The sequence below is a fragment of the Trachemys scripta genome, chromosome 4, assembly GCF_013100865.1.
Source record: "Trachemys scripta elegans isolate TJP31775 chromosome 4, CAS_Tse_1.0, whole genome shotgun sequence".
NCBI classification, from domain to species: Eukaryota; Metazoa; Chordata; order Testudines; family Emydidae; genus Trachemys; species Trachemys scripta.
Window position 1 is genome coordinate 113,529,464 of NC_048301.1, and position 23,622 is coordinate 113,553,085.

Genomic DNA, 23,622 nt, shown 5'->3' on the forward strand with positions numbered 1-23,622 from the left:
GCAGCCCCGTGCCTCCGGACCCTGCACCGCCGGAGCCCGGGCGGGGAAGTGCCCGGCTGGGGGCGCAGGGTCTGGAGGCACGGGGGCTGCCCGAAGCCGGTAGCTCTCGGGCAGCCCGGCTCTTAAACAGAGCCGAAGAGTTGGGGAGGAGCAGAGCCGCCATTTTCCCGGACATGTTCGGCTTTTTGGCAATTCCCCCAGGACAGGGGTTTGACTGCCGAAAAGCCAGACATGTCCAGGAAAAAGAGGACGTATGGTAACCCTAGCTTTGCCCATGCACCCCTGTCCTGACATGCAGCCCCCCTCGTACCCCGGCACTGGGACCCACCCAGCTCTGATAATGCTCCCCAGTCTCGAGCTGCACCCCTCTGCTGTTCCAGCCCTGGGCCCCACACAGATCTGCCAACACACCCCAGTCCTGACCTACAGCCCCCTGCTATTCCAGCCCTGGCCCCACGCAGATCTGCCAACACACCCCAGGTCTGTTCTACAGCCCCTCTGCTATCCCAGTCCCAGACCTGCACACGGTTCTGCCAGTGCATTCTCATGTTGCCCCATTCTATTCCCAGCTATTCCAAACACAGGCCTCTCTAGAGCAGAGAGGAGGCGGTGCTGATGACACAGACTGGTCTCTGCTGGGCCCAGGATAAAGCCGCTGAATGCTCTCACGTGTGATTCAAGGTAGGGAGGGCTGGAATTTCGCAAGGGGCACATTTTGTTAATCTAAAAATGGCCTTTTTTTCTCTCCCATCCATGTTTTTTGTGAAATTTTTCACAACATTTTCCACAAACCCTTTATTGCATTTTTTACCCAATATTTTTATTGGAAATTTTACCGACCATTTTCATTTCTCAGTTTCTATTTTTGAAAATGATTTTTTTTTAATTGGAAATAATTTTTCAAAAGAAAAACCCTGTCATGTGCCTTACCCTCCCCCCCATTCATTTCTTAACAAAGACAAACAAAATGCTAAAAGAATACAAGCGAAACAACAATGTTGGAAATGGCCGCTCACATTCCCCAAAACCTTTGGAACAACTGAAAAATGAGGGGAGCGCGGGGGGGGGGGGGGGGGAATGGTGGGTTTTGGTTTCTTGTTTTTTCTAGTTTCCAACCAGGTCCCAAGCTGGGGTAGGTCAAGGTAGCTCCACTGGGGTCAATGGTGCTAGAGTGATGTACACCCTGAAGGAGCTGTGGCTGGCTGGGCTCCATTGAGGTCAGTGGGACTCTCCAGCTGAGGGTCTCTGGCCAGACTGTGCAGGGAGGGAAAGGTTCGCCAAGCAGGCCTTGTTTACGCTGAACGGCTCACCGGGAAACTGAACTCTCCACTTCCCACCTGGTTTCCCCACCCCCTTTCCCAGCCAGACTTGCTCTTGCTAAGAGCGAGCCCATTTAACAGCGGCCTTAGGTACAAAGGGCCTTTAGAAGGCAACAGCTGGCACGAGTCCTGGAGATCTGAAGGGAGGAGCCTAGCGGGTGAGTGGAGAGCAGTGCGGTGGAGAGGCTAGTGAGTAGGGAGACCAGATAGCAAGTGTGAAAAATCGGGATGGGGGTGGGGGGTAATAGGTGCCTATATAAGAAAAAGCTCCAAATATCGGGGCTGTCCCTATAAAATTGGGACATCTGGTCACCCTACTGGTGAGCGATTAGTTCACCATGGGAGACCTGTGCTGAGACCCAGCTCGGGTTACAAGTGGAATGTGTCCAACCAGCTTCAGTTTGACCCATGGCCAATATTTGTCCCTGTTACAAAATCAACAGCAGAGCTAAGAGCAGCTGGGGGTGTCTGCAGCATCTAAGCTCCCATTTAAAGGTAACTGAAGGCGGCAGTTTCTCTTCTCACTGACGCCATTGATGTCACTGGAGATCTCCCTGGTTTACTCTGGTGTCAGTGAGAGGAGAACCAGGCCCTTGCACAGTTCTAGCCCTGGTGGTTGCCAAGAAACCCATCCCAGTTTAGCCAACGCTGGGTTAGCTCAGGCTGATGCCGTAGGTGGGAGGAGCCTCACTCTCGCTACCAAGAGGCTTGAGCTTAGGAAGCGAGATGTGGGAAGAGTCAGCCTAAACAAAGAGCTCTGTGTGGCTTGAAAGCTGGTCTTTCTCGCCAACTGCAGTTGGCCCAATCAAAGATATCACCTCCCCCACCTTGTCTCTCTCATATCCTGGGACCCACACGGCTATACTGCACTGCCTAAGGAAAGTCAGCTATCCGAACACCAAACAGCCAGAACGCCATCAGCTTTCATTTGTGATGTCATCACCCCACTAGCTCACCAGCGGGCCAGAAAGTCGTCCAGGGTAGCCAAGAGCTGAATTTCTGCACGCTTAGCACCTTTCAAAATCCAGCCACTTCAGTTAGGGGCCTAACTGGGAGCTGAGTTGGGTTGACAAACTGTCTCATTCACTCCATGGAGAGAACTGATGGAGATGTGGAACGTACAGCAAAGCTCCCTCTCCTTTGATTGCTGTCTGGTTTAGCAGCTACACTCTCTCCCCTCCCGCCTCTGGGGAACATGGGGCTACTTGCCCTATTGACAATGTTTGCTGTGCAGTTGTAGCCCTCCCAGGATATTAGAGAGACAAGGCGGGCGAGGTAATATCTTTTATTGGACACTCAGAGCTGGGTGTAGCTCGGCAGCTTCCTCTCTCCCCAACAGAGGTTAGTCCAATAAGAGCTATTACCTCCCGCAGTTTGTCTCTCTATTGACTTAACGACAGAGGTCAGCTCTTGAGTGTTTTCTAGCAACCTAGGAGATGCAGACTGGGAAGTGAAACCATGCCCAGTGCTAGCGCTGAGAGGCGGGCCCAGCATTCTTTCACCATACTCCAGGTTGAGCGGGATAATTGCTAGTCCTTCTCAATTCTTGCTTACCCGAGACACTATCCATGCAGCACAGTGACTGGAGATCATTTAAGGAACAAGTTTTGGAGCTTACTTATTGACAGCTGGCCTGAAACACAAGTGGATGGATAAAATGAAAGTGGGACTGGGTTCCCAAAGGCATTGTGCAATTTACTGCCATGCGTAAGATTACCGTCATTTGCATACTGATTTTCATGTCGGTCCTGCCTCTCCCCACTGCAAAATCCTCGCTTTGTGACTGGACAAACCCTCCCAACAGTTGGCACAATCGGCACCTCTCAGGAGAGGGCTGGGATAGTGGGGAGGCTGCAGGCCAGGACTGGGGTACGTTGGCAGAGCGCTGGGGTAGCCTGCACAGCACCTGGCTCCGTTCCCCCAGGTGAATGTTCTACTGTTTGGGAAAGCCAGGGGCTGACGGGAGCAGTTACAGCCTGGCCAACTTAGTGACTAACCCAACTGTGTCCATGTCTCCAAAGGGTTGGAGCCCAGGACCTTCTCAGTGGGCTCCTCCACCTGCCCCACAATACCCTGCCTGGGCCCTGCCACTATTCTCATGGCTGGGTTTGCCCCTTCAGCAGCAGGGAGCCTGGGAACAATGAGGCCCTGAGAGGCTGCGTTGTATAAACACATTCCTCCTGCACGCTCAATTCCCGGGAATCAGTCTGCACAGGTTGGGTGTCTGTTGGGATGAAGTAAAACCTGGGGGAATCTGGCAGGAGGAAATGGAAACATACACGCTCCAATCTCTTGCAATCCCTGGCAGGATCAAACAAGCCATGGAAGCCCTGTCACATGCACTGATATTTGGGGCAGCCGAACAGCTCACTCCACCTCAGGTGAGCCTCTCCTGGGAACCCTTGTGTGGGGGGCTTATTGTCTGTGGGGTAGGACGGCTCCATTTGAGCTCAGAGCTTTCCACAGCCTCTTCCTCTCGTGCGGGCAAGACCGTGAGGAGATGTTCCACTTACCAATGTTCCTGTCCCTTGCCCCACCTCCCCAGTGCGTGATCAGGGAGGAAGCCCAGTAGCTAGCCTCTCTCAAACCCCATCCCCAGGCCTGCTGGCCAGCCAGCATGGGTGGGATGCGAGAGATCACTGTGTCTACAAGGAGACAAAGCCAGAGCAGCCACACTGCACTGACAGACACAATCCCAGGAGAGACAATGCCAGAGACATCTGCCCAGCATGATCTTGCAGCGCTGGGAGGCATCACAGCAGACAGGGCTGAACTGGCCCGTTAGAGGGGGCCTAGCTTTGGGCTGGGAACGGCTACAGCAAGGGTCCTTGCACCAGGTCCTGCGGTAAATTGGCACAAACGTCTGGGGGCTTCCAGCACCTACAGCCCAATCTCCATCTCAGAGGCAGAGCAGAGACAAGGGATGGGAGCAGGCTCACGACTGTCTGTCTTCTTGACTCTGCTGGCCAGGTGATCCCTCAGGAGTTCCTGACCCATAAGCTGCCAGAGGGCCATGCTAGTGCTAAGAAGATCCTGCCAAGTGGCAGCTGGTGAGGAAGATCACAGCCCCATGCTGGGCCCTAGCCACGGCTCAGCTGTGGCATAACTCCAAGGGCAGGCTCTCCGAGAGACACACACTAGCCCTGCTTGGCTGACTTGCTGGTCGCTGGAGTTTGGGGCAGGAGGGAAAAGGCCTGAATGAGTTAGCGCCTGAGGGGGTGGGGCACCATCGGGACATTTTCCCTTATCAGTGAGTACACAGAGATAATGCCAGGGACCCAGCTCTGTGGGGGTAAACGGGGACCCTGAAGCCAGGAGATGGAGCCCCGGCTGCCCCTAGAAGCTGGGAATGGAAATCCTGGCACTGGAAACATAAGAACATAAGAATGGCCATACTGGGTCAGAACAAAGGTCCATCTAGCCCAGTATCCTGTCTTCAGACAATAGTCAATGCCAGGTGCCCCAGAGGTAATGAACAGAACAGGTAATCATCAAGTGATCCATCCCCTGTCGCCCATTCTCAGCTTCTGGCAAATAGAGGGTAGGGACACCATCCCTGCCCATCCTGGCTAATAGCCATTGATAGATCTATCCTCCATGAACTTATCTAGTTCTTTTTTTAACCCTGTTATAGCCTTGGCCTTTACAACATCCTCTGGCAAGGAGTTCCACAGGTTGACTGTCCGTTGTGTGAAGAAAATACTTCCTTATGTTTGTTTGAAACCTGCTGCCTATTCATTTCATTGGGTGACCCCTAGTCCTTGTTATGAGGAGTAAATAATTCCTTATTTACTTTCTTCACACCAGTCATGATTTTATAGACCTCTAGCATATCCCACCTCAATCCTCTCTTTTCCAAACTGAAAAGACCCATTTTTCTTAATCTCTCCTCACATGGAACCTCTTCCATACCACTAATCATTTTTGTTGCTCTTTTCTATACCTTTTCCAATCCCAATATATCTTTTTTGAAATGGGACGACCACATCGACACGTGTGTCCAACACCCGGGGCCCTGCTCCTGACATAGCCCTGTGCATGCTGCTGGGATACACTCAGAATACAGAAATCATCCTACTAACCTGGCAGACTTCCACCACTTCCTGTGGGGAATGAGAACACACCCCCAGCTCCCCCAGCGCGTACCCCCAGTCACAGCACATGCATGACTGAGAGGCACCACGTGTCAGGGAGTCCAGAGTTCTCAGGGCAGCCACCCACTAGCCAGGGCAACAGGCACCCCTGGCCACGTTTGCCCTGCGTTGTTTCCCAGTGTCATTTCCCTCCACTGTTAGGGATTAAACACGACTGGTGCCTTCACCTCTCCCGCCTGGCAAGCTTGCGTGTGGCTCAGGCTCTGCATCTGTACCACGCAAGGAGATTCCTGAACTACAGGGAGAACATGCCATCCTCTGAACACAGCTCAAGGGCCACCCCTTGGAACAGAGAAGAGTGGAGAGGGCCCAGAATGGTAACAGCAGAGGGTTAGCGTTGAGATGCATGGGCAGCGCTTGGAGAGGGGGGTGGGGCAGCACTGAAATAGGAGGGGGGCTGTAGGTCAGGACAGGGGTGCATGGCAGTGTCAGGTAGGTTGCAGGATTGGGATAGCAGAGGGGCTGTAGGTCAGGACTGGGGTACATGGCAGAGTCGGGTGGGTCCCAGGGCTGGAACAGGAGGCATTGCTACCAAGTGGCACGGAGTTGCAGTCTAGTGCTTCCCTCTCACTCCAACTCCTGCCATGTGGGGTGGACAGACGGCACTACACGTGACTCAGACTCACTGCTCTTGGCTGTCTGGAATCCTGCCTGCCCCTCTTAGCTTCCCCAGCTCCCTCCCTGTCTAGGTGGCTGCTTCTCTGGGCAGACCCAGCACCCTGTCATTTACCTGCCTGCCCCAGCCACGCCCCCACCCCCGGCCAGCAGTGCAGGTTAACTCCTGAGTGTATGACAAAGTTCAGTGAACACAATACACCCGGGGAAAAGAGGTGGGTGCACAGGGGCCTGCCCTCTGCTCCCCACACTCTATCCCAGCTCCAGCACCCCCTCAGTCCTGGGTGGTGATGGGAAGAGTGGGGCGTGGCGGGAATGCCTGTCTCCCACGAGAGCCTGTAGCATGCCCAGCTCCATGCCAGAGCCCAGCCTCAGGGACTGGATTCCATGGCAGGATGGAGGCTGGGGCTGGGCCCAGACAGGTGGATAGCATTGATCAGACGGGTCGGTATCTCGGGGGTGAGGCCCAGTAACTTCACTGGCTGCAGGTCGCGGCACCGTCTGCCCTGCTGGGACACATGACACTTGGCTTTCAGGGTAGGGAGAATCAAGAGGGCTGTGCGCTGCATTGGGTCTGCAAAACAGCCGCTCTGGGGGGTTTCCATGGCTGGGAGCTCCCGCTACAGCAGGGGCAGGCAGGTAGCAAGCTGTCACCTCGGAAGAAGGGCAGAGGAAGGAGAGGTGCATTTCCATGCCTCCCCTCAACCCCCACAGCAATGGCCCCGGCTCTGTGCTTAATTTGTGCCTCAGCCCCGGCACCTCCGGGCCTGGCAGTGCACAGCTCCAGCACCTCTGCATGCTGCATCAGTCAGGAATGTAAAGATTGCTTGACCCTGACCCCTCTTTAATTACAGATTAAACCTGCCCTGGATCCCATCCAAGCTAGCGATTTCCTCCTCACGCTCAACACTTCCTATCTTAGCTGAATGCAGCCCGGCCACCAGCTCTGATTTCTTCTGATCACCAGCTGCCAGCCCTCGCTGGGGGCACAGCTCTTCTGCCTGCTCCCGGGGGGGAGGGGCTCCGCAACCTCCTTTGCTCTGCCTGCCTTTTCTATGCCTCTCCTCAGCTTGTACTTTCCTTTGTTCTAGCTCCCTTCCCCACATTAAACAAACAGAAAATAACAACCTGTGGCTTTTTCTGTACCTGTTCCCAACCTTCCCCTTCTACATGCTCAGTAACTGCTTTGGTCCATCAGCCCCACCCCACCCCTCAATCTGTTTCACCCCAGCTGCAGACTCTGTGTCAACAAAGGCAGAGAAGAGGCAGCCTAATGGTTCTGTTGGACAGTCCCCTTGAGGGGCAGGCAGACAGGCTGTGGTGCTGGCCCCAGTGCCAGGAAGGAGCTGGGGGGAGCATTCCCGGGGTCTGGCTGCAGGAAGGCGGTGGCGTGGCACTGAAAACACGCCTTTCACCTAAGCCTCAGCACTGGCACGCAGGAATCACACTCATCTCCTGGCCTGTCTCCTTGGGAGTGAGAACAGGGGAAGAGTTTAAGAATAAGGCCTTTGTGTCTCAGCCTGGAGTCAGGGAGCTCAAGTCCCTAGGGGGTTCCTGCCGTGTGGTGCTAGTCACAGTAGCGAGATAAGGGGCAACAGTCTCTTTTAGTGAGCGGAGACAGGCAGCCTCGGAGAATGCCTGTCAGGCTGCAGGAAAGCAGCTCTTGGGCTAGGACAAAATTCCAGGGCAGGGTGAGGGTGCAGCACTCAGGATTAGATTGAGACGGAAAGAGATCAAAGGAAGGAGAAGCCACAAAGGCAGCTCCAGGTGTGCGTGGGAACTGCTCGGCTGCTGGTGCTCAGATCCTGGCAGTTTGGGGAGATACACCCTTTGCCTTTCTCCACTGCCTTCCCCACCCAGCAGCCTCAGAGCACGTCACAGGCATTAATCAAGTCAGCCTGATAGAGGGTTTGTGCAACACCTACAATGGGGCCCTGATCCATGACGTGGGGTCCTGGGAGCTACCACAACACACATAGTATACACCACCGCCCCAGGAGGCAATTGGCATTGGACAGGTGCGGAACCAATGCACAGCGAGGCTAAGGAACTTCCCTAGGTCACGCAGGAAATCCATGGCAGAGCCTGGATGAGAACCGATGGACCTGAGCCACCACTGGCCTGCACCAGTGGGCAGTGAGCGTGACACTCTCTGATTCTGAGGGGGTAGCTTTTTACACCCAACTTGCACTAGTGTGAATGACCGCTGGGGTCCGTCCCAGGCCTCCCCACTTACAGTCCTGGGCTGTAACAAGCCATCCTCCCCGCAGGAGAAAGGCGCAAGGGTCTTGAGGGACAGGAGATCAGCTCCCTCCAGCCCCTCATACACACACTCTCTAAACACGGTGACATTAAATGAAATAGCTACTAAATGCTTCACCGTCACACATCCATAATAGACAGAAACCTCTTGGGTCTGTCATCCCACGTCCAGTCTGCCGGGTGCTGTAGGGACTGTGACTGGGGGGAGTTAGGGATCGTGCACCGGGGTCAGAGATCGGCTAGTACACGAGACCCTTCGCTGGGGGCGTGGGAGCAGCACCTCGGCAACGTTCCATGTGGCAGTGATAAACTAAATGCCTGGAGTGAGCAGGGGCTCCGCCAGCTCAGAGGCAGCCGTGCAATGCCAGAGCAAGTAAACAAACAGGTCTCCCCCAAGCCAGTATTTGAAACCCACCACAGTCCTGATCCCTGCTGACATCTGCTGGATTGTGGCTACTGGCATAGCTCCATTGCACCTGTGGGGGGGGGCATCCTCTCCCCACCCCCAGCTTACAGTCTGGGCCCCAAATCCAGAAATCCTAGCAAGTAAAAGCAGTGGTACAAACATGTCCAGGGGGCACCTGGCTTGCATGCTACAGAACCTGGGGGGCGGGGGGGGGGCATTCTGAGCAGCACGTGGGCTCAGCAGCTTGCACGCAAGGCCTTGTCTCCAAATGATTTGAGAGGCTCATAGACAGCTAGGGGGGTTCTGGAGTGGAGACCCACTGCCCGGCTGGAGGAGCCGGGGCTGTGTCTTCCATGTACGGGGGGGGGGGGGGGGAGAAACTTCCCCCATGGGGAAAAATATGAAATTTTATACGTTTGCAAAAAACAAATCCCCACCCCTAAAAAGCGAATGCTGGGAGTTTCCCCAGGCCTAGCTCACAAGTGCCGCTGGCAAGTTCTCCCCCAGAGCGTTGAGGCCCAGGCGCCCTAGCAGACCTGGGGAAAGATAAACACACTCCCGTCCCTTGCCTCATTCTCAGGCCTCACCCCGCCCCAGAAAAAGAGAGAAAGGAAAATGAGAGGGGCTGGGCTCTGGGTGTGCTGGGCTGTCAGGCGTGGAAAGCCAGCCCTAGCGTGCAACCAGGAGAGGGCTGTTGCAAAACAGAGACACTGGAACTCCCAGCAATGCAATTAACAGGGAGTGCTGGAAAGCCCGGGCTGGATTCTTCAGGGAAGGAGCCAACAACAGGTGGGAGCCCCTTGCTTTGCTACTTTCTCTTGTGCTGGTGATACCCACAGGGGGAGCTGGCCCCGTCTAGGGTGACCAGATGTCCCGATTTTATAGGGACAGTCCCGATTTTTAGGTCTTTTTCTTATATAGGCTCCTATTACCCCCCACCTGCCTTCCCGATTTTTCACATTTGCTATCTGGTCACCCTAGCCCCGTCAGACAGTGGGGCACGGTTCACCCCCTTCCTGCCCAGTCTGCCCCACATGGACCCATTCCTTGGCTTCTAGGGCCCTGGCTGGAGCCCTGATGGGTTCTGCCCCCCCCGCCATTTCCCCAGGGAGATTCCCCCAAGTTCGAGCTCCCTCCACGCAGTGTGGGCTGCGATTCTCCCCCATTAAACCTGCTGCACAGACCTGTAGAGAGAGAGCAAATGTATGGCACAAACAACAGCCGCCAGCCCGGGAAGGCCAGGTCACCTATCTCAGAGCTCCCATTAACACAGCAAGGAGAGCAGCGCCTTCCCACGCAGGAGCTCAGCACGAGTCAAACACATTGGCCAGTTGAACCTCCAATACCCCCCACCCACCCCCAAGGACAGGGAACGATCATTATCCCTATTGTACAGATGAGGAAACAGAGGCAAAGGATAGCAAAAGTGACTCGCCTGCAGTCACAGAGCAGAGCAAGGCTTGCCTCCCAGTCCCCACCCCCTGTATAATCCCATCCCCAGCAGAGGTGACAGATGAGAGGGGCTGGAGCCCTGTCCCCAAAGCCAGCAGTCCCTTGAAACGCCCCTTAGCATAGCTAGCTTTGGAGGGCACCGCATCCTCGTCTGTGAAGCCCGTCATGCTGCCAGTGCGCCCCCCCCTTACCTTTGTCCTCGACGTAGTCGAGCCCAGGTCCATTTGTCCTGGTGATGGAGCCGCTCTTCTGCAGCATCCTCATGCGGACCTGCTCCTGCACCCGGGCGCTCTTCAGCAGCTCCGCGTCCGGCGCCTCCTTGCTTTTCCTGCCCAGCTGCTGGTCCGAGGGCAGTGCCAGGGAGCTCACGCCGGCCTCCGGCTGCAAAGCCGAAAAGAAGAAGTTATTCTCCTGCATGGCTCCTGTCCCGGCCAGGCGGGGAGTGTGGCTCCGTCTGTCCCAGGGCCCTGGCTCTGCCAGGGAAAGGTCCCACTGTTGCTAACACCAGTTCCACTTCCTCTGTCCGTCTGAGCCCAAGGCCAAGCTGAGACGCCAGGGAGCTGAGGGTCTGCAGCAGGAGTGCAGGGTGGGGACGGCTGCCAGATCCTGCCTCGGCCCTGGCTGGGGAGTCAGTCTGAGCTGCTCTGGGGAGACGGCACTGGGTGCCCCCAGCCCACACCACCCCTATCCTCGCACAAGTGCTGGCTTCCTGGGATGGGACTCTGCCACTCTGAGACACGGTTACACCCCTCTGCCTAGCCACTGACATCACCAAAGAGGCCGGCTTTCAGGCAGAGCAGGTCAGCCAGTTCCACCTTAAGCAGGTGAGGCCTTTGGCGGGGCCTGGCTTCCTCAGCTTTAAGGTGGAATTGCAGGGATGCACAACCAGCCCCTGCCCTGCCACACCTTGTCACAGAGTAAACTAGCACAGGCAATTACTGGAGTCGCCACCCAATGCCTCAGGGGCCAGGGCAGCCAGGAGGATTGTGGGGATGCTGGCTCCCTCCTCCCACCCAGACTGCATGGGTAGCTAAGTGGTCCTGCTGCCCGTGGCCTGATGTGACAGCACCAGGAAAGGCTGAATGCAGAGACGCTGCGCCATAAAACCCAGATCGACCATCTTGCCCTGGCCAACCCAGCCTTGGTCACGGCAGCAGCCTCCAGGCTCGGGAAGGATTAGCACTGCAAGCCAGAGACTCAGATATCCAGCCAGCATTGGGGGCCAGGGCAGGAGCTGTTGCTGCTCAGGAGCTGGGGTAGTCAGGGGGCTTTCTGTCCCCATTCGTTGGGGTCTGGCCCTTTTGGAAACAGCAGCGTGGGGCACGTGCATGGTGGGGGTGGGGAGAATCGGGTTTGATTGTGGGCAACAGCAGTAATACAGGCTGTGTGCTCTGGGCCAATTTCTCCTCCCTCTTGGCCGGGGGCACCTGGGAGCAGGATCTGGTCCTGAATGTGCTGGGGACTCATGGGGGAAAGTGGGTTCTTTTCCATTACATCCTAGGCTCCCTAGAGGGGTACACAGCCCCCAACTGGGCTGAGTTTGGGGCATTCAGAGGGGCTGCAGCAGGGCAGGATTCGGGGCAGGACTCTCCTGGTCCTAGCGAAGGTCTTTCCCCCAGAGTTACTTTGAGGCAGATGGGACTGGGGGACCAAGGGTGGGGAATTGTGACTGGGGGCAGCCAGGAGGCCATGTTGCATTAACTGGGGCAAGAAGGACCCACAGAGAATGTTCTCATGGAACGGTAGCCACAAGCGTAATGGCACAGTCTGATAACGGGAGTCAGCAAAGGAGGCTGTGCGTGGGGGCCGTGTCCGATGGGCATTGGGGCAGTGCACGGGGGCCAGCTGGGATGTGTGGTGGGCAGTGCAGGGAGTTGTGGAGGGTGGTGCACAGCGTGGCTAGACAGCAGTAGTGGGCCAGTGACTTAAAGTGCAATTTAGCGAGTGTTGGATGGCCGTGTGGGGTGTGGCCAGTGTTTGAGCTGCAGGCATTCTACAGATGTGGCATGAATAAGGGTGTGGGGGGAGAGACAATAAAAATTAACAGGAAGCACCATCACTTGGCCACATTATAGAGGTGCCTGCACTGGGCCAGGATGAAGTGAGTGAGGGGGCGGCCCCCCTCAGCCTCCCTGAGAGACGAGCACAACATCCACATCCGCTGCCTGGGCCTGCAACCCCTGCACACACCAGCCCGCTGACTGTCTGTATCCCCAGCTGAGCGCTGACTGCACCTGTGCCGAAGCCGCTGTGCTCTAACACAAACGCCCGATGCACGGGGGGCATGATGCTAGGGAGAATAAAGCCAAACTTTGGTGCCTGGCTTCACAGGGCAGCCCAGCAAGGAGAGCAGATGGCACTGGGCTGGAACTCAGCAGATCTGGGTTCAATTCCTGCCTCAAATACTGACTCTGGGTGCAACCGCAGGGCTCAGCTCCCTTCATGCAAAGCACATTTGTAAGCCTGGCCCTTAATCTCTTTGTGCCTGGTTCCCCCATCTCTCAGCTGGGGATGATCATCCTTCCTTTATCCCACCCTGTATCTGTCCTGTCTATTTAGACAGTGAGCTCTTTAGGGCAGGGGCTGTCTCTCCCCCTGTGTCTGTGCAGCACCCAGCACCCTAGGCCCTACTGTAATATCAAAAGAAGGGCATCGCTTGCCGCCGGGAAGCAGAGCCAAGCCCTCCGCACCCCTAAGCATCACAGTGGCCTATTAATCCAAGGGGGAAGCAGCTTGTTCTGCCTGTAATACTCCTGCACACAGCCAGCAAGTGATAATCAGGTGCATGCTGGAGACGATCCCATCCCCCTGGCAGAGTGTAATTAACGAAGGTTTGTGAAGTACTGTGTGATGCCCAGATCAAAGGGGCTGGCCTGGCAGAGTAATAACAACCATGAATAGCCAGGCCCAGTTGTTTAGCTTCCCCCAATCTGATGAGAGAAGGAATATGCAGGCTAGTACTGCCCCACTGTTCAGAGCACCCGGCTATTAAGCCCTGTCTGACTAACTCCAAACACTGAACACCCTCAGGACAGACCATCCCCAGCTTTAGAAGTGGGAACCTGGAGTCTATAGAGTGGTGACCAGTCCAGCCGGTGAGTCAGAGCTGGGAGTTCCCAAGCCCTAGGCTCTATCTGTTAGGCCATGCCCCCTCGCTACTACATTCCTGCCTGCTCCACTCACCGGATTGCCAATGCTTGCAATTTTTCCATGTGATATTCAGTGTTTTCTTAAAGCCCCAACTCCTAAACTCATACGATTATGTGAGTCTCTTAGCTGTGTCTTAAAAAACAAAAAACAAAAGTTTCTAGCCTTCTTGGTTGCAGAGAAGAGCTTGAAAAGGTGACCCCTAAAGGTTCAGAAACTAGAAAGCAAAGAAAAGGAACCACACAGTTGTTACTTTAAAATCCTGTGATTTTTTTGAAGCCAATCTCACGATTTCGGTTGACCTTACTGATCACACAGCTGCTAGAACATTATCTCTGTTTGCTCCACCAGTAGCTTTAAAAGTAAACTGCAAAAACATGTTGGTGCTGAGTGGGATTGTGTCCTTTTATTTTTCCTATGGGATTAGAAGAAAGCCAGAAAGGTTTGGTTGGTTATTAACATTAGAAATTTGTGTCCTTCAACGCACCTCTTCTGGCAGGCTCCCTGATTGACTGGAGAACTGGGAAGATGGTGTTACAGGTACTAAGGAATTGAAATCCAATTATGCTGTGTGTCCTGGGGTTTGAAAAGGGCAACAAAAATTATTAGGAGTTTGGAACAGCTTCCATAGGAGGAGAGATTAGTAAGATTGGGACTTTTCAACTTGGAAAAGAGACGACTAAGGGGGATATGATAGAGGTCTATAAAATCGTGACTGGTGTGGAGAAAGTAAATAAGGAATTATTATTTACTCCTTATAACACAAGAACTAAGGGTCATCCAATGAAATTAATAGACAGCAGGTTTAAAATAAACAAAAGGAAGTATTTCTTCACACAACACACAGTTAACGTGTGGAACTCCTTGCCAGAGGATGTTGTGAAGGCCAAGACAGGGTTAAAAAAAGAACTAGACACATTCATGGAGGATAGGTCCAACAATGGCTATTAGCCAGGATGAGCAGGGATGGTGTCCCTAGCCTCTGTTTGTCAGAAGCTGGGATTGGGTGACAGGGGTGGATCACTTGATGATAACCTGTCTGTTCATTCCCTCTGGGGCACCTGGCACTGGCCACTGTCAGAAGGCAGGATACTGGGCTAGATGGACCTTTGTTCTGACCCAGTATGGCTGTTCTTATATTTGTATGACATGAAACTACATCTGGGCCCAGACTCACCAGACAGGAGAGATGCTCCTAGCATATAAAAAGTCAGATCCAGATTCTGAACCGCTCAGAGCTCGGCTCCAGGGAGGTTCAGCTCCTTATAACAGGCACCATGTACAAACTCCAGAGCCAAATTTTGAATTCCCCACCACTACAAAGTTCAGGGGAGTCTGGATCTGAGCTGTTGGCCTGGGCTAACCTCCAAAAGCTGGTGAGTCTTAGTGCCCCTGAATCTGGGGTTTGTAACAATCCCCTGACCCATCCTGGTCCTTTCACTTAGTGGGAGGTTCGATGCAACTGGCTCTCAGTGCTCTGCGTGCAGAACAAGTTTGAGTTGGACACACAAACCTCTTCTGGCCAGACAGTGCCTGACCACAGCATGGGTACAGGAGGGCGGGGGTCGATGGGAGCCCTTTTGACCCGCCCTATTTGCTCAATGGGGCAGGAGGCAGCTGCAGCCCTCACCTCCTCCTGGGAAGAAGACAAGAATACACAGGGCACAAAGGAGGACAATAGGGAACAGACAGAAAAGGACAGGGGAGAGAGCAGGAGCACTCGAACCACTGGAGAAGACAGCCCCATGATGGTATAAGCCACAGCAGAGCGTGAGGGAAACTCCCAACACAAGACCTCTTTAATCAGGAAATGAAACCAGTGTCTAGCGACAGGAACTTATAGGGAAAACTATCATCTTTTGGCTTGAAACCATAACTTCCAGCCTGCTGCTAGAGCCCTGGCTCCCCTCCCCACCTCTGATGCAATGGGGTCTAGTGGTTAGCATAAGGCACTGAAAGCCAGGACACTGGCCTTTTATTCCTTATGCAGCCACTGACTCACTATTACAACCTTTGGGCAAGTTGTTTTAACCTGCGTGCACCTCCAGCACTACAAACATAATGACCTCTCTGTGCTGCTCGGATAATGACACCGGCCCACCCCGGGGAGTTGCTTTGAGAGCCTTACATGAAAGATGCTACGTACAGCCACAGTCCCACTAATGTGATCCTCTGCACGCAGTCCCACCACCTGCGCTCCACCCAAGCGTCTCAGCCACTCCCCTCTTCACATCTCCTTTCATGCTTCCCTGCACACCTCTAATTAATGCTCACCAAATGCCCTGGCATCAAAACCTTCCTGAGAACCCACTTGTTCCAGGAAGCAGCCCAGCTATAAAGGCCCCTCAGCCCTTCTCAGCCATCAATTCAATAAGGGAGATTCTTGCTAGTGCTGGCCAGCATGCAGGATTTCCAGTCCACAGGGACTTTCAGTATTTTGAAGCAGAAGTTCTACAGTGTTTTAGTTTTGGAGTCACAGACACATGGTGCTTCCAAAACTATGTTTGTTCCCACAGACCCTGGCTGAAATAGACAAAAAGCACAGCCATTTCAATCAGTAGCTGGGCAGCCCTCCCGTGCAAGGGAGTGGGGCGGGGGGAAGGGGACCCTTGGGCTTTGAGCTGTCACTGTCATTGGTCTCTCCCAATGACCTTGTTAGCAGGAACTGGTGGCTGCCAGCCACTGTTAGTCACTGACCCCGTGGAACGTTTCCTTGTGCCACAGGCAATCCGGCTCCCAGAGCAACCGGGGCTGCTTTCAGGGGAGGGGCATCCCGGCCCAGCCATGGGGGTGGGTACACATCCCTGAGCTGGGACCGAATGGGACAAAGGACTCAGCCAGAGCAGCAGCAGGAGACCTGCGAGCCATGCACCAGGGATTCGTAAAGGCCTGTTGCAAGCATCTGCCAGGGCCTTGCGGGGAGGTCTGGAGACATGGGTGCTAATGGGGACCTGGATCTGAACAGCCACCAGCTTCCCTGCCTGCGTCCAGCTCCAACAGCAGCATGGGGAGGAAGAGGAGCCAGATCCCAAGGTGTTGACTCCCAGCTTCTCCTTGGCTTATTGGCCAAGCTCCGGTTTCAGGGTGAGACCTCCCATGGCCTCCCCCAGGACAGGGTCTCCTGCCCCAGCAGTGCACAGGGCTGGCTCATATGTTTCCCCAGCTTGCAGTGCCCTGCTGTTAAGGAAACACTCCCTCCCCCAGTGCAAGGAGTCTGGCTGGCTCTGCAGGGGCCATGCAGGGCTCTCTGCTCCCACATCCTGGAAGCTCTTTTTAGGCCCTGCAAAGCCTGGGCTTGTGTGTGGATCCCAGCCTCCCCCTGGGGAGAGGGCAGGGACACGGAGCGGAGAAGCTCTCCCAGCACAAGCCTGCACTGGCCCTTCACTGCACAGAGACGCCTAGTGCCCCAGCTCCCCAGCAAGCAGCAGGTTCCTCCCCAGGGGAAAAGAGTTCCCACGAGACGCTCCTCCCCACTCAGCAGGTACTCGGCAGCAGGGCACGACGCTTCTCTGCTGTGGCTGCCTTCTTAGAGCACAGCTCCCCACGACGGAGTGAACAGGCCAGGTGCATCCTGGGCATTTACCCTTTGACGGGAGCTGTGCTCTGCCGCAGCGCCCGTGTTCCCCGAGTCAGTCATGGGCAGTGGGTCCCTTCTGGACAGCCCAATGGGCAGGTTCAGTGTCAGCAGTGGGCGCGTACCGCACCCTGCCAGCCAGCCTGAGACCTGGGAGAACACAGCACACCGCCATGCCTGGAAGGAAACGTACCGTGCACTGGGAGTGCCCAGGGGATGGCATTACACCTGTCACTACATGCTGATGAAAGGTCAGCTTGGGACACCCCTTCCTTTTTATTTCAAATTTAAATTAGTGGTGAATTGATAGAGCTCATGAAAGTGATGGACGGTTGGCGACAGGGAAAGCAGGGCAGGGAGAATGCAGAGAGCGTCTGGGGACAGGTGCCATACAAGCTTCCTCAAGCCAGCTCTGCCAACGCACATCAACCCTGCCTGCAGCCCCCTGCTCTTCCCCTGCCGCCCGCAGCTCTGCCGGCGCCCCTCAGTCCTGCCTGTAGCCCCCTGCAATTCCCCTGCCGCCCGCAGCTCTGCCGGCGCCCCTCAGTCCTGCCTGCAGCCCCCTGCAATTCCCCTGCCGCCCGCAGCTCTGCCGGCGCCCCTCAGTCCTGCCTGCGGCCCCCTGCAATTCCCCTGCCGCCCGCAGCTCTGCCGGCGCCCCTCAGTCCTGCCTGCGGCCCCCTGCCCTTTCCCTGCCGCCCGCCGCTCTGCCGGCGCCCCTCAGTCCTGCCTGCGGCCCTCTGCTCTTCCCCTGCCGTCTGTAGCTCTGCCAGCAGGGCCGGCTCCAGGTTTTTGCCGCCCCAAGCAGCAAAAAGGAAAAAAAAAAAAAAAGCCGCGATCCCTCTCTGCGGCACTTCGGCTCTACCGCCGCCACTTCATTCTACGGCGGCAATTCAGCGGCAGGTCCTTCACTCTGAGAGGGAATGAGGACCCGCTGCCGAAGAGCCAGATGTGCCACCCCTCTCTGTTGGCCGCCCCAAGCACCTGCTTGCTGGGCTGGTGCCTGGAGCCGGCCCTGTCTGCCAGCGCCCCTCAGTCCTGCTGCAGCCCCCTTCTCTTTATGTCCTGACTTGCATCATCCTCACCTCACTCCCAAGGCACTTCCCACTTGCTCTGGTGCACGCCCAGCTCCCCTAGCCCTGAGGCTGGGGCGGGACTTGTCCGATTCCATCCAGCCCGTGTTCACTGGACCCCAGTCCCCAGAAATCAAAGGCTTACTGCACTAACCCTACTTCTCCTTGTACAACACATGAAATGCTTGATGCTGGGAGCTGAATTTCTCTTTGGCCAATGTAGGCATCTTGGTGCTGAGGTGAGAACACCCTAGGAGGCCACAGGCCTGGAGGAGATCAGTGCCCAGCTACCCGATTATGGGCCAGATCCCAAGCTGAGGTAACACCCCACAGTAGCATTTAACTTCAAAAAGGGGAACCACACATAGATCAGGAGGCTAGTTACAGGGAAATTAAAAAGAACTGTCACAAAAGTGAAATGCCGACCAGCTGCTTAGAAACTGTTGAAAAGTCACCATAACAGAGGCTCAAACTACATGTATTATCTGACAACCCCCCACCCCGCCAAGTGTCACCAGAGCTAAACAGCTGAGTAAGAGAGGTGGCTAGAGGGAAAAAGGCATCCTTTGAAAATAGGGAGTCAAATCCAAGCGAGGAAAATAGAAAAGAGGGTAAACGCAGGTGTAAAAGTCTAATAAGGAAGGTCAAGAAAGAATTTGAAGAGCAATTAGCTAAAGACACAAATATGAAAAGAAGTTTAAGTGCATGAGAAGCAGGAAGCCTGCCAGACAATCCGTGGGAGCACTGGACAGTCAAGGTGCTGGAGGAGCAAAATGAATTCTTTGCACCAGTTTTCACTGCAGAGGATGTGAGGGAGATCCCCACAACTGAGCCATTCTTTTCCGGTGACACATCTGAGGAACTGTCCCAGACTGAGGTATCAGTTGAGCGGGTTTTGGAACAAGTTGATAATTTTAACAGTACTAAGTCACCAGGATTAACTACTAAGTCACCAGGACCAGACAGGATTCACCCCAGAGTTTTGAAGGAACTCAAATGTGAAATTTCACAGCTACTAATTGTGGTATGTAACATAAGGCTTAAATCAGCTTCTGCACCAGATGACTAGAGGGTTGCTAATGTAACACCAATTTTTTTTAAAAAGCTCCAGAGACAATCCTGGCCAGGGCCATCCCTACCCATACGCAAATTTCCTGGTGCCCTGCGCAGCTGTGTGCTGCTCCAGCCCCTGCCCCACCTCTTCCCCAGGGGCCCCGCCCCAGCCCTGCCTCTTCCCACCCCTGCTCCACCCCAGCCCCCCCTCCCCCAAAGCCCCTGCCCTAGCCCCGCCTCTTCCCACTCCTGTTCCACCCCCTCCCCGCCCCCACTCCACCCCTTCCCCAAAGCCCCTGCTCTGCTCGGCCCCCGCCCCACCCCTTCTCCGCCCCAGCCCCGCCCCTGCTCCACCCCCACTCCCCTGGGGACTGCAGCAGAGCCGGGCATGAGCTCACCGGCAGCGGGAAGTGCAGCGACCTGACCCCAGCTGTGCCACCTGTGAATGCTGGAGGGCAGTTCCCCCTTGCCCCCCAAGCCAACCTGTCTCTCCCCCCCGTGGAGGCCTGGGCTGCATAGGGCCCCAGAATAGCTAGGAACGGCCCTGATCCTGGCAATTACAACTCAGTAAGCCTAACTTCAGTATCACGCAAATTGATTGAAACTATAGTAAAGAACAGAATGATCAGACACATAGATGAACATGATATGTTGGGGAAGAGTCAGCATGGCTTTTGGAACGGGAAACCATCCCTCACCAATTTATTAGAATTCTTTGAGGGGTCAACAAGCCCGTGGACAAGGGGATCCAGTGGACAAGGCCGGCTCCAGGCACCAGCTTACCAAGCAGGTGCTTGGGGCGGCCACACCGGAGAGGGGCAGCACGTCTGGCTCTTCGGCGGCAATTCGGCAGTGGGTCCCTCATTCCCGCTTGGAGCGAAGGAGCTCCCGCCGAAGTGTCGCAGATCACGATCGCGGCTTTTTTTTTTTTTTTGCGTGGGGTGGGGGGCTGCTTGGGACGGCAAAAACCCTGGAGCCAGCCCTGCCAGTGGATATAATGTATTTGGACTTTCAGAAAACCTTTGACAAGGTCCCTCACCAAAGGCTCTTAAGCAAACTAAGTAGTCATGGGATAAGAGGGAAGATTATCTTGCATCAATAACTGGTTAAAAGATAGGAAAGAAAGGGTAGGAATAAACAGTCAGTTTTCACAGTAGAGGGAGGTAAATAGTGGGGTCCACCAAGGATCTGTACTGAGACCAATGCTGTTCAACATATTCACAAATGGTCTGGAAAAGGGGGTGTGCGGTGAGATGGCAAAATTTGCCGATACAAAATTACTCAAAATAGTTAAGTCCAAAGCAGACCGTGAAGAGTTACAAAGAGATCGCACAAAACTGGGTGACTGGGCAAGAAAATAGCAGATAAAATTCAATCTTGCTAAGTGCAAAGCAGTGCACATTGGAAAATAATCCCAACTACTCATACAAAATGTTGAGGTATAAATTAGCTGTTACCACTCAAGAAAGATCTTGGAGTCACCATGAATAGTCTCTGAAAACATCTGCTCAGTGTGCAGCGGCAGTCAAAAAAGCGAACAGTGTTAGCAACCATTAGGGAAGGGATTGATAAGACAGAAATATCATAATGCCAATATATAAATGGTTCAACACCTTGTACACTGGGTGAAGTTCTGGTCACCCTAGCTCAAAAAAGATATATTAGAATTGGAAAAAGGACAGAGAAGGCCAACAATAATGATTAGGAGTATGGAACAGCTTCTTTATGAGGAGAGATTAAGAAGACTGGCACTGTTTAGCTTAGAAAAGATATGCCCAAGGGTGCATATGCTAGAGGTCTTTAAAATCATGAATGGTGTGGAGAAAGTGAATAGGGAAGTGTTAGTTACCCCTTCACATAACACAAGAACCAGGGGTCACTCAATGAAATGAATAGGCAGCAGGTTTAAAACAAACCAAAGGAAGTATTTCTTCACACAACGCAGAGTGACCTTCACATCATTGCCAGGGGATGTTGTGAAGGTCAAAAGTATACTTGGGTTTGAAAAAGAACTAGATATGTTCATAGAGGATAGGTCTGTCAGTGGCTTGGTCAGGGATGCAACGCCTTGCTCTGGGTGTCCCTAAGTCTGACTGCCAGATGGTGGGAGTGGATGACAGGGGATGGATCACTTGATAATTACCTGTTCTGTTCATTCCCTCTGGGGCACCTGGCACTGGCCACTGCTGGAAGACAGGACAGTGACTAGATGGACCATTGGTCTGATCTAGAATAGCCATTCTTATAACTCCAATGAGGCCAAGGAGCTGACCCCATTTGTGCTGTGGGGACAATACATGAGAGCTACCAGGCAGTAGATTTTGCACCCAGGCCTGCTGGGGAGCGGGATGAGCTCTATTAATGAAGGGCCGAGTTAAACTCACACCATCACCCACCATCAGGAGGCAACACATCTTCCTTACAAACCACGGCTCCAGGACACACAGCGTCTCAACTCTACCCACGCCCTCCGCCCCAGCAAGGAGAGCTGTCTGGCCACACCTCTGCCCAGACCCTTCCCCATTTATCCCCCCCTCTGCTCCACTCACTTGTCCATGCTCCAGCCCTTCTCCCCCAGCCAGCAAAGGCATCCTGCAGCATCCCCTTTGCTATACCCTTGGTGCTCCCCACCCTCTGCCCATCTTTGTCATGGCAGCTGCACGGCTCTGAACCCTGGCCAGGGAACACTCCTTCTATAACCCTTTCTTTAATGTTTTTTAAGCGCAGGAGGGAGGCATTGCCTGCACCCTCCACTGGCTTCTACCAGCCAGAGCTTCAAAAAAGTTCACGCAACTCCCACCATGGAAGCTCCCACACTGCACCTTCACTCTCTCCCGACTCCAGAGGTGACAACACAACACAGCTAGAGCTCAACACCCGTTGTGCTTAGTACCATTATTGCTATTGCACACCTAAGGAAACCGAGGCAAGGAGCAGTGATGTGACTGGCCCAGGGACACCCAGCTGTCTGGCAGCAGAGAGGTTGGTCCCCTCAGTGACACAAGCTGGGCTAATCTCTGGGGGCTACCCCACTGATGAGCAGCCACCCACCTGAGTAGCGTCAATGGAGTCACAGGGGTGATTCACCTCAGTATCTGCTCGCAGACAGGAGCAACCGGGCCCTTTAAAATCAGCTGCAATGCTCTGACTTGCCTGGACCAGCTCTGTCAAAAGCCATGGGGCTGCCCACAAACATCCCAGGACACAGGCACGGGAGGTGGCAATAACACTTGCCTTAGGGAGTCAGCTGCTTTGACACCCTCCCTCACCCCCATCACCTCTGCTCCAGTCACCCGTCACCTGCAGGACCACTCCGTGCCCTGTTCTGCTTCCTGGGCTGGGGCTCATCGGTGCCAGCCCACGGCCACTGCAAGGGGGTTGGGAGGCCAACATACTTTGCAAGTTCCACCCCAGGAGATGCCCTCAGACCCTGCCCACTCCCATGGACATTACTACACTGGGCTGCAGATGCCCCTGACAGCACCCCTGACCCACATGGTCTCAGACCAGCCCCGCATCCAGCTGACTGAGTCGGAAAATCCTGCAGCCTTATTAACCGAGGGAGCCAAGAGAGAAAGAATAGACGTGGAGACGTACGGTGCCAGCCGCCCTGGAGAGCATGGTGCCCTGCAGCATTCTCCCGACGATGGACGGAGGCAAACTCCCACACGCCGTGGTCCAGTGCCACCAAGGTCCCCAGGAGATCTCCCCTTCCACAGCCAGATGGGCCGACGAAACTAACTGTGCAGCAACTGTGTCTGCGGTCTGGGAGCGGGTGACACCCACTGAGCTGATCCAACCGGTTGCTGTGCCTTTGTTGCGTGTGTGTGGTTTAAAATGTAATCGCCTCAGAGACAAGTTTGTACTTTCTGGGATTGTGGTGGAGCCCGGCTTATACAGCTGCAAGGGGAGCTGCTCAGCGAGCACCTTGGCAAGAGCTGGAGCCCAAGCTGGCAAGCAAGGCCCTGGGGAGGTGCCATGCCTCTCTCAAAGCTTGACTGGAGGAGAACAAGGTCCCGATCTGAACTGCCCTGACATGCCATCCCAACCCTCCATGGCTGGGCATGTGAGTTGGGCCAGCCACAGAGGAACCTGTGAGCAGGCTGGGCTATTGCTTCAGGCGATGGCCATGGGGGCTTCAAAAGAGGCAATACTGTGCCATCAGAACTGACTCCTCTCATACTCAGCTCCCTTGGCCCTTCTGGCATATGCATCTCCGATCCAGCCTTCAGGCCTTCCCTGCCTCTTCCCTTCCTCTCCCCTCCTTCCATCGTCGGAGGTTGGGCTGGCTTAGGCCCATTATTAATACAGGAGGTTGGTAGGGAGCGCAGTTCTGTATAACAGGGGAGCTGGGCTGAACAAGACCATGTCCCTGCCTCAGAGGGCCAGCAGCCTGCAGCCACAGGCTGGTACGATACAATAAGCAGATGCACACAGGGTAGGCTTTGCATAGAATCCAGGGTGGGTCAGAATCCCAAGGAGGAAAGTCCCAGAGTCCCAAAGAGGCCGGGGGCTCAGCATGGATTGCTTGGGTGGCCATTCTGGCTGGAAGTGGCAGTGAAGGTGG

At 54.7% G+C, this 23,622-nt stretch overlaps 1 protein-coding gene and 1 long non-coding RNA gene across 2 annotated transcripts in view; one reads left to right on the top strand and one right to left on the bottom strand.

Moving 5' to 3' along the window:
• Positions 1-10,949, bottom strand: part of PKP3 (plakophilin 3) — a 31,494-nt gene extending 20,545 nt beyond the window's left edge. The window contains exon 1 of the mRNA XM_034770470.1: positions 10,400-10,949. Within this exon, the coding sequence (XP_034626361.1) occupies positions 10,400-10,625 (226 nt within the window). The 5' untranslated portion in view covers positions 10,626-10,949. The remainder of the gene's footprint in view (positions 1-10,399) is intronic.
• Positions 1,385-7,198, top strand: LOC117877382. The gene is made up of 4 exons (XR_004645698.1): positions 1,385-1,477; positions 3,628-3,700; positions 5,615-5,790; positions 6,943-7,198. It is a non-coding gene; the product is annotated as an uncharacterized LOC117877382 (long non-coding RNA).
• Positions 10,950-23,622: the final 12,673 nt, after the last annotated feature.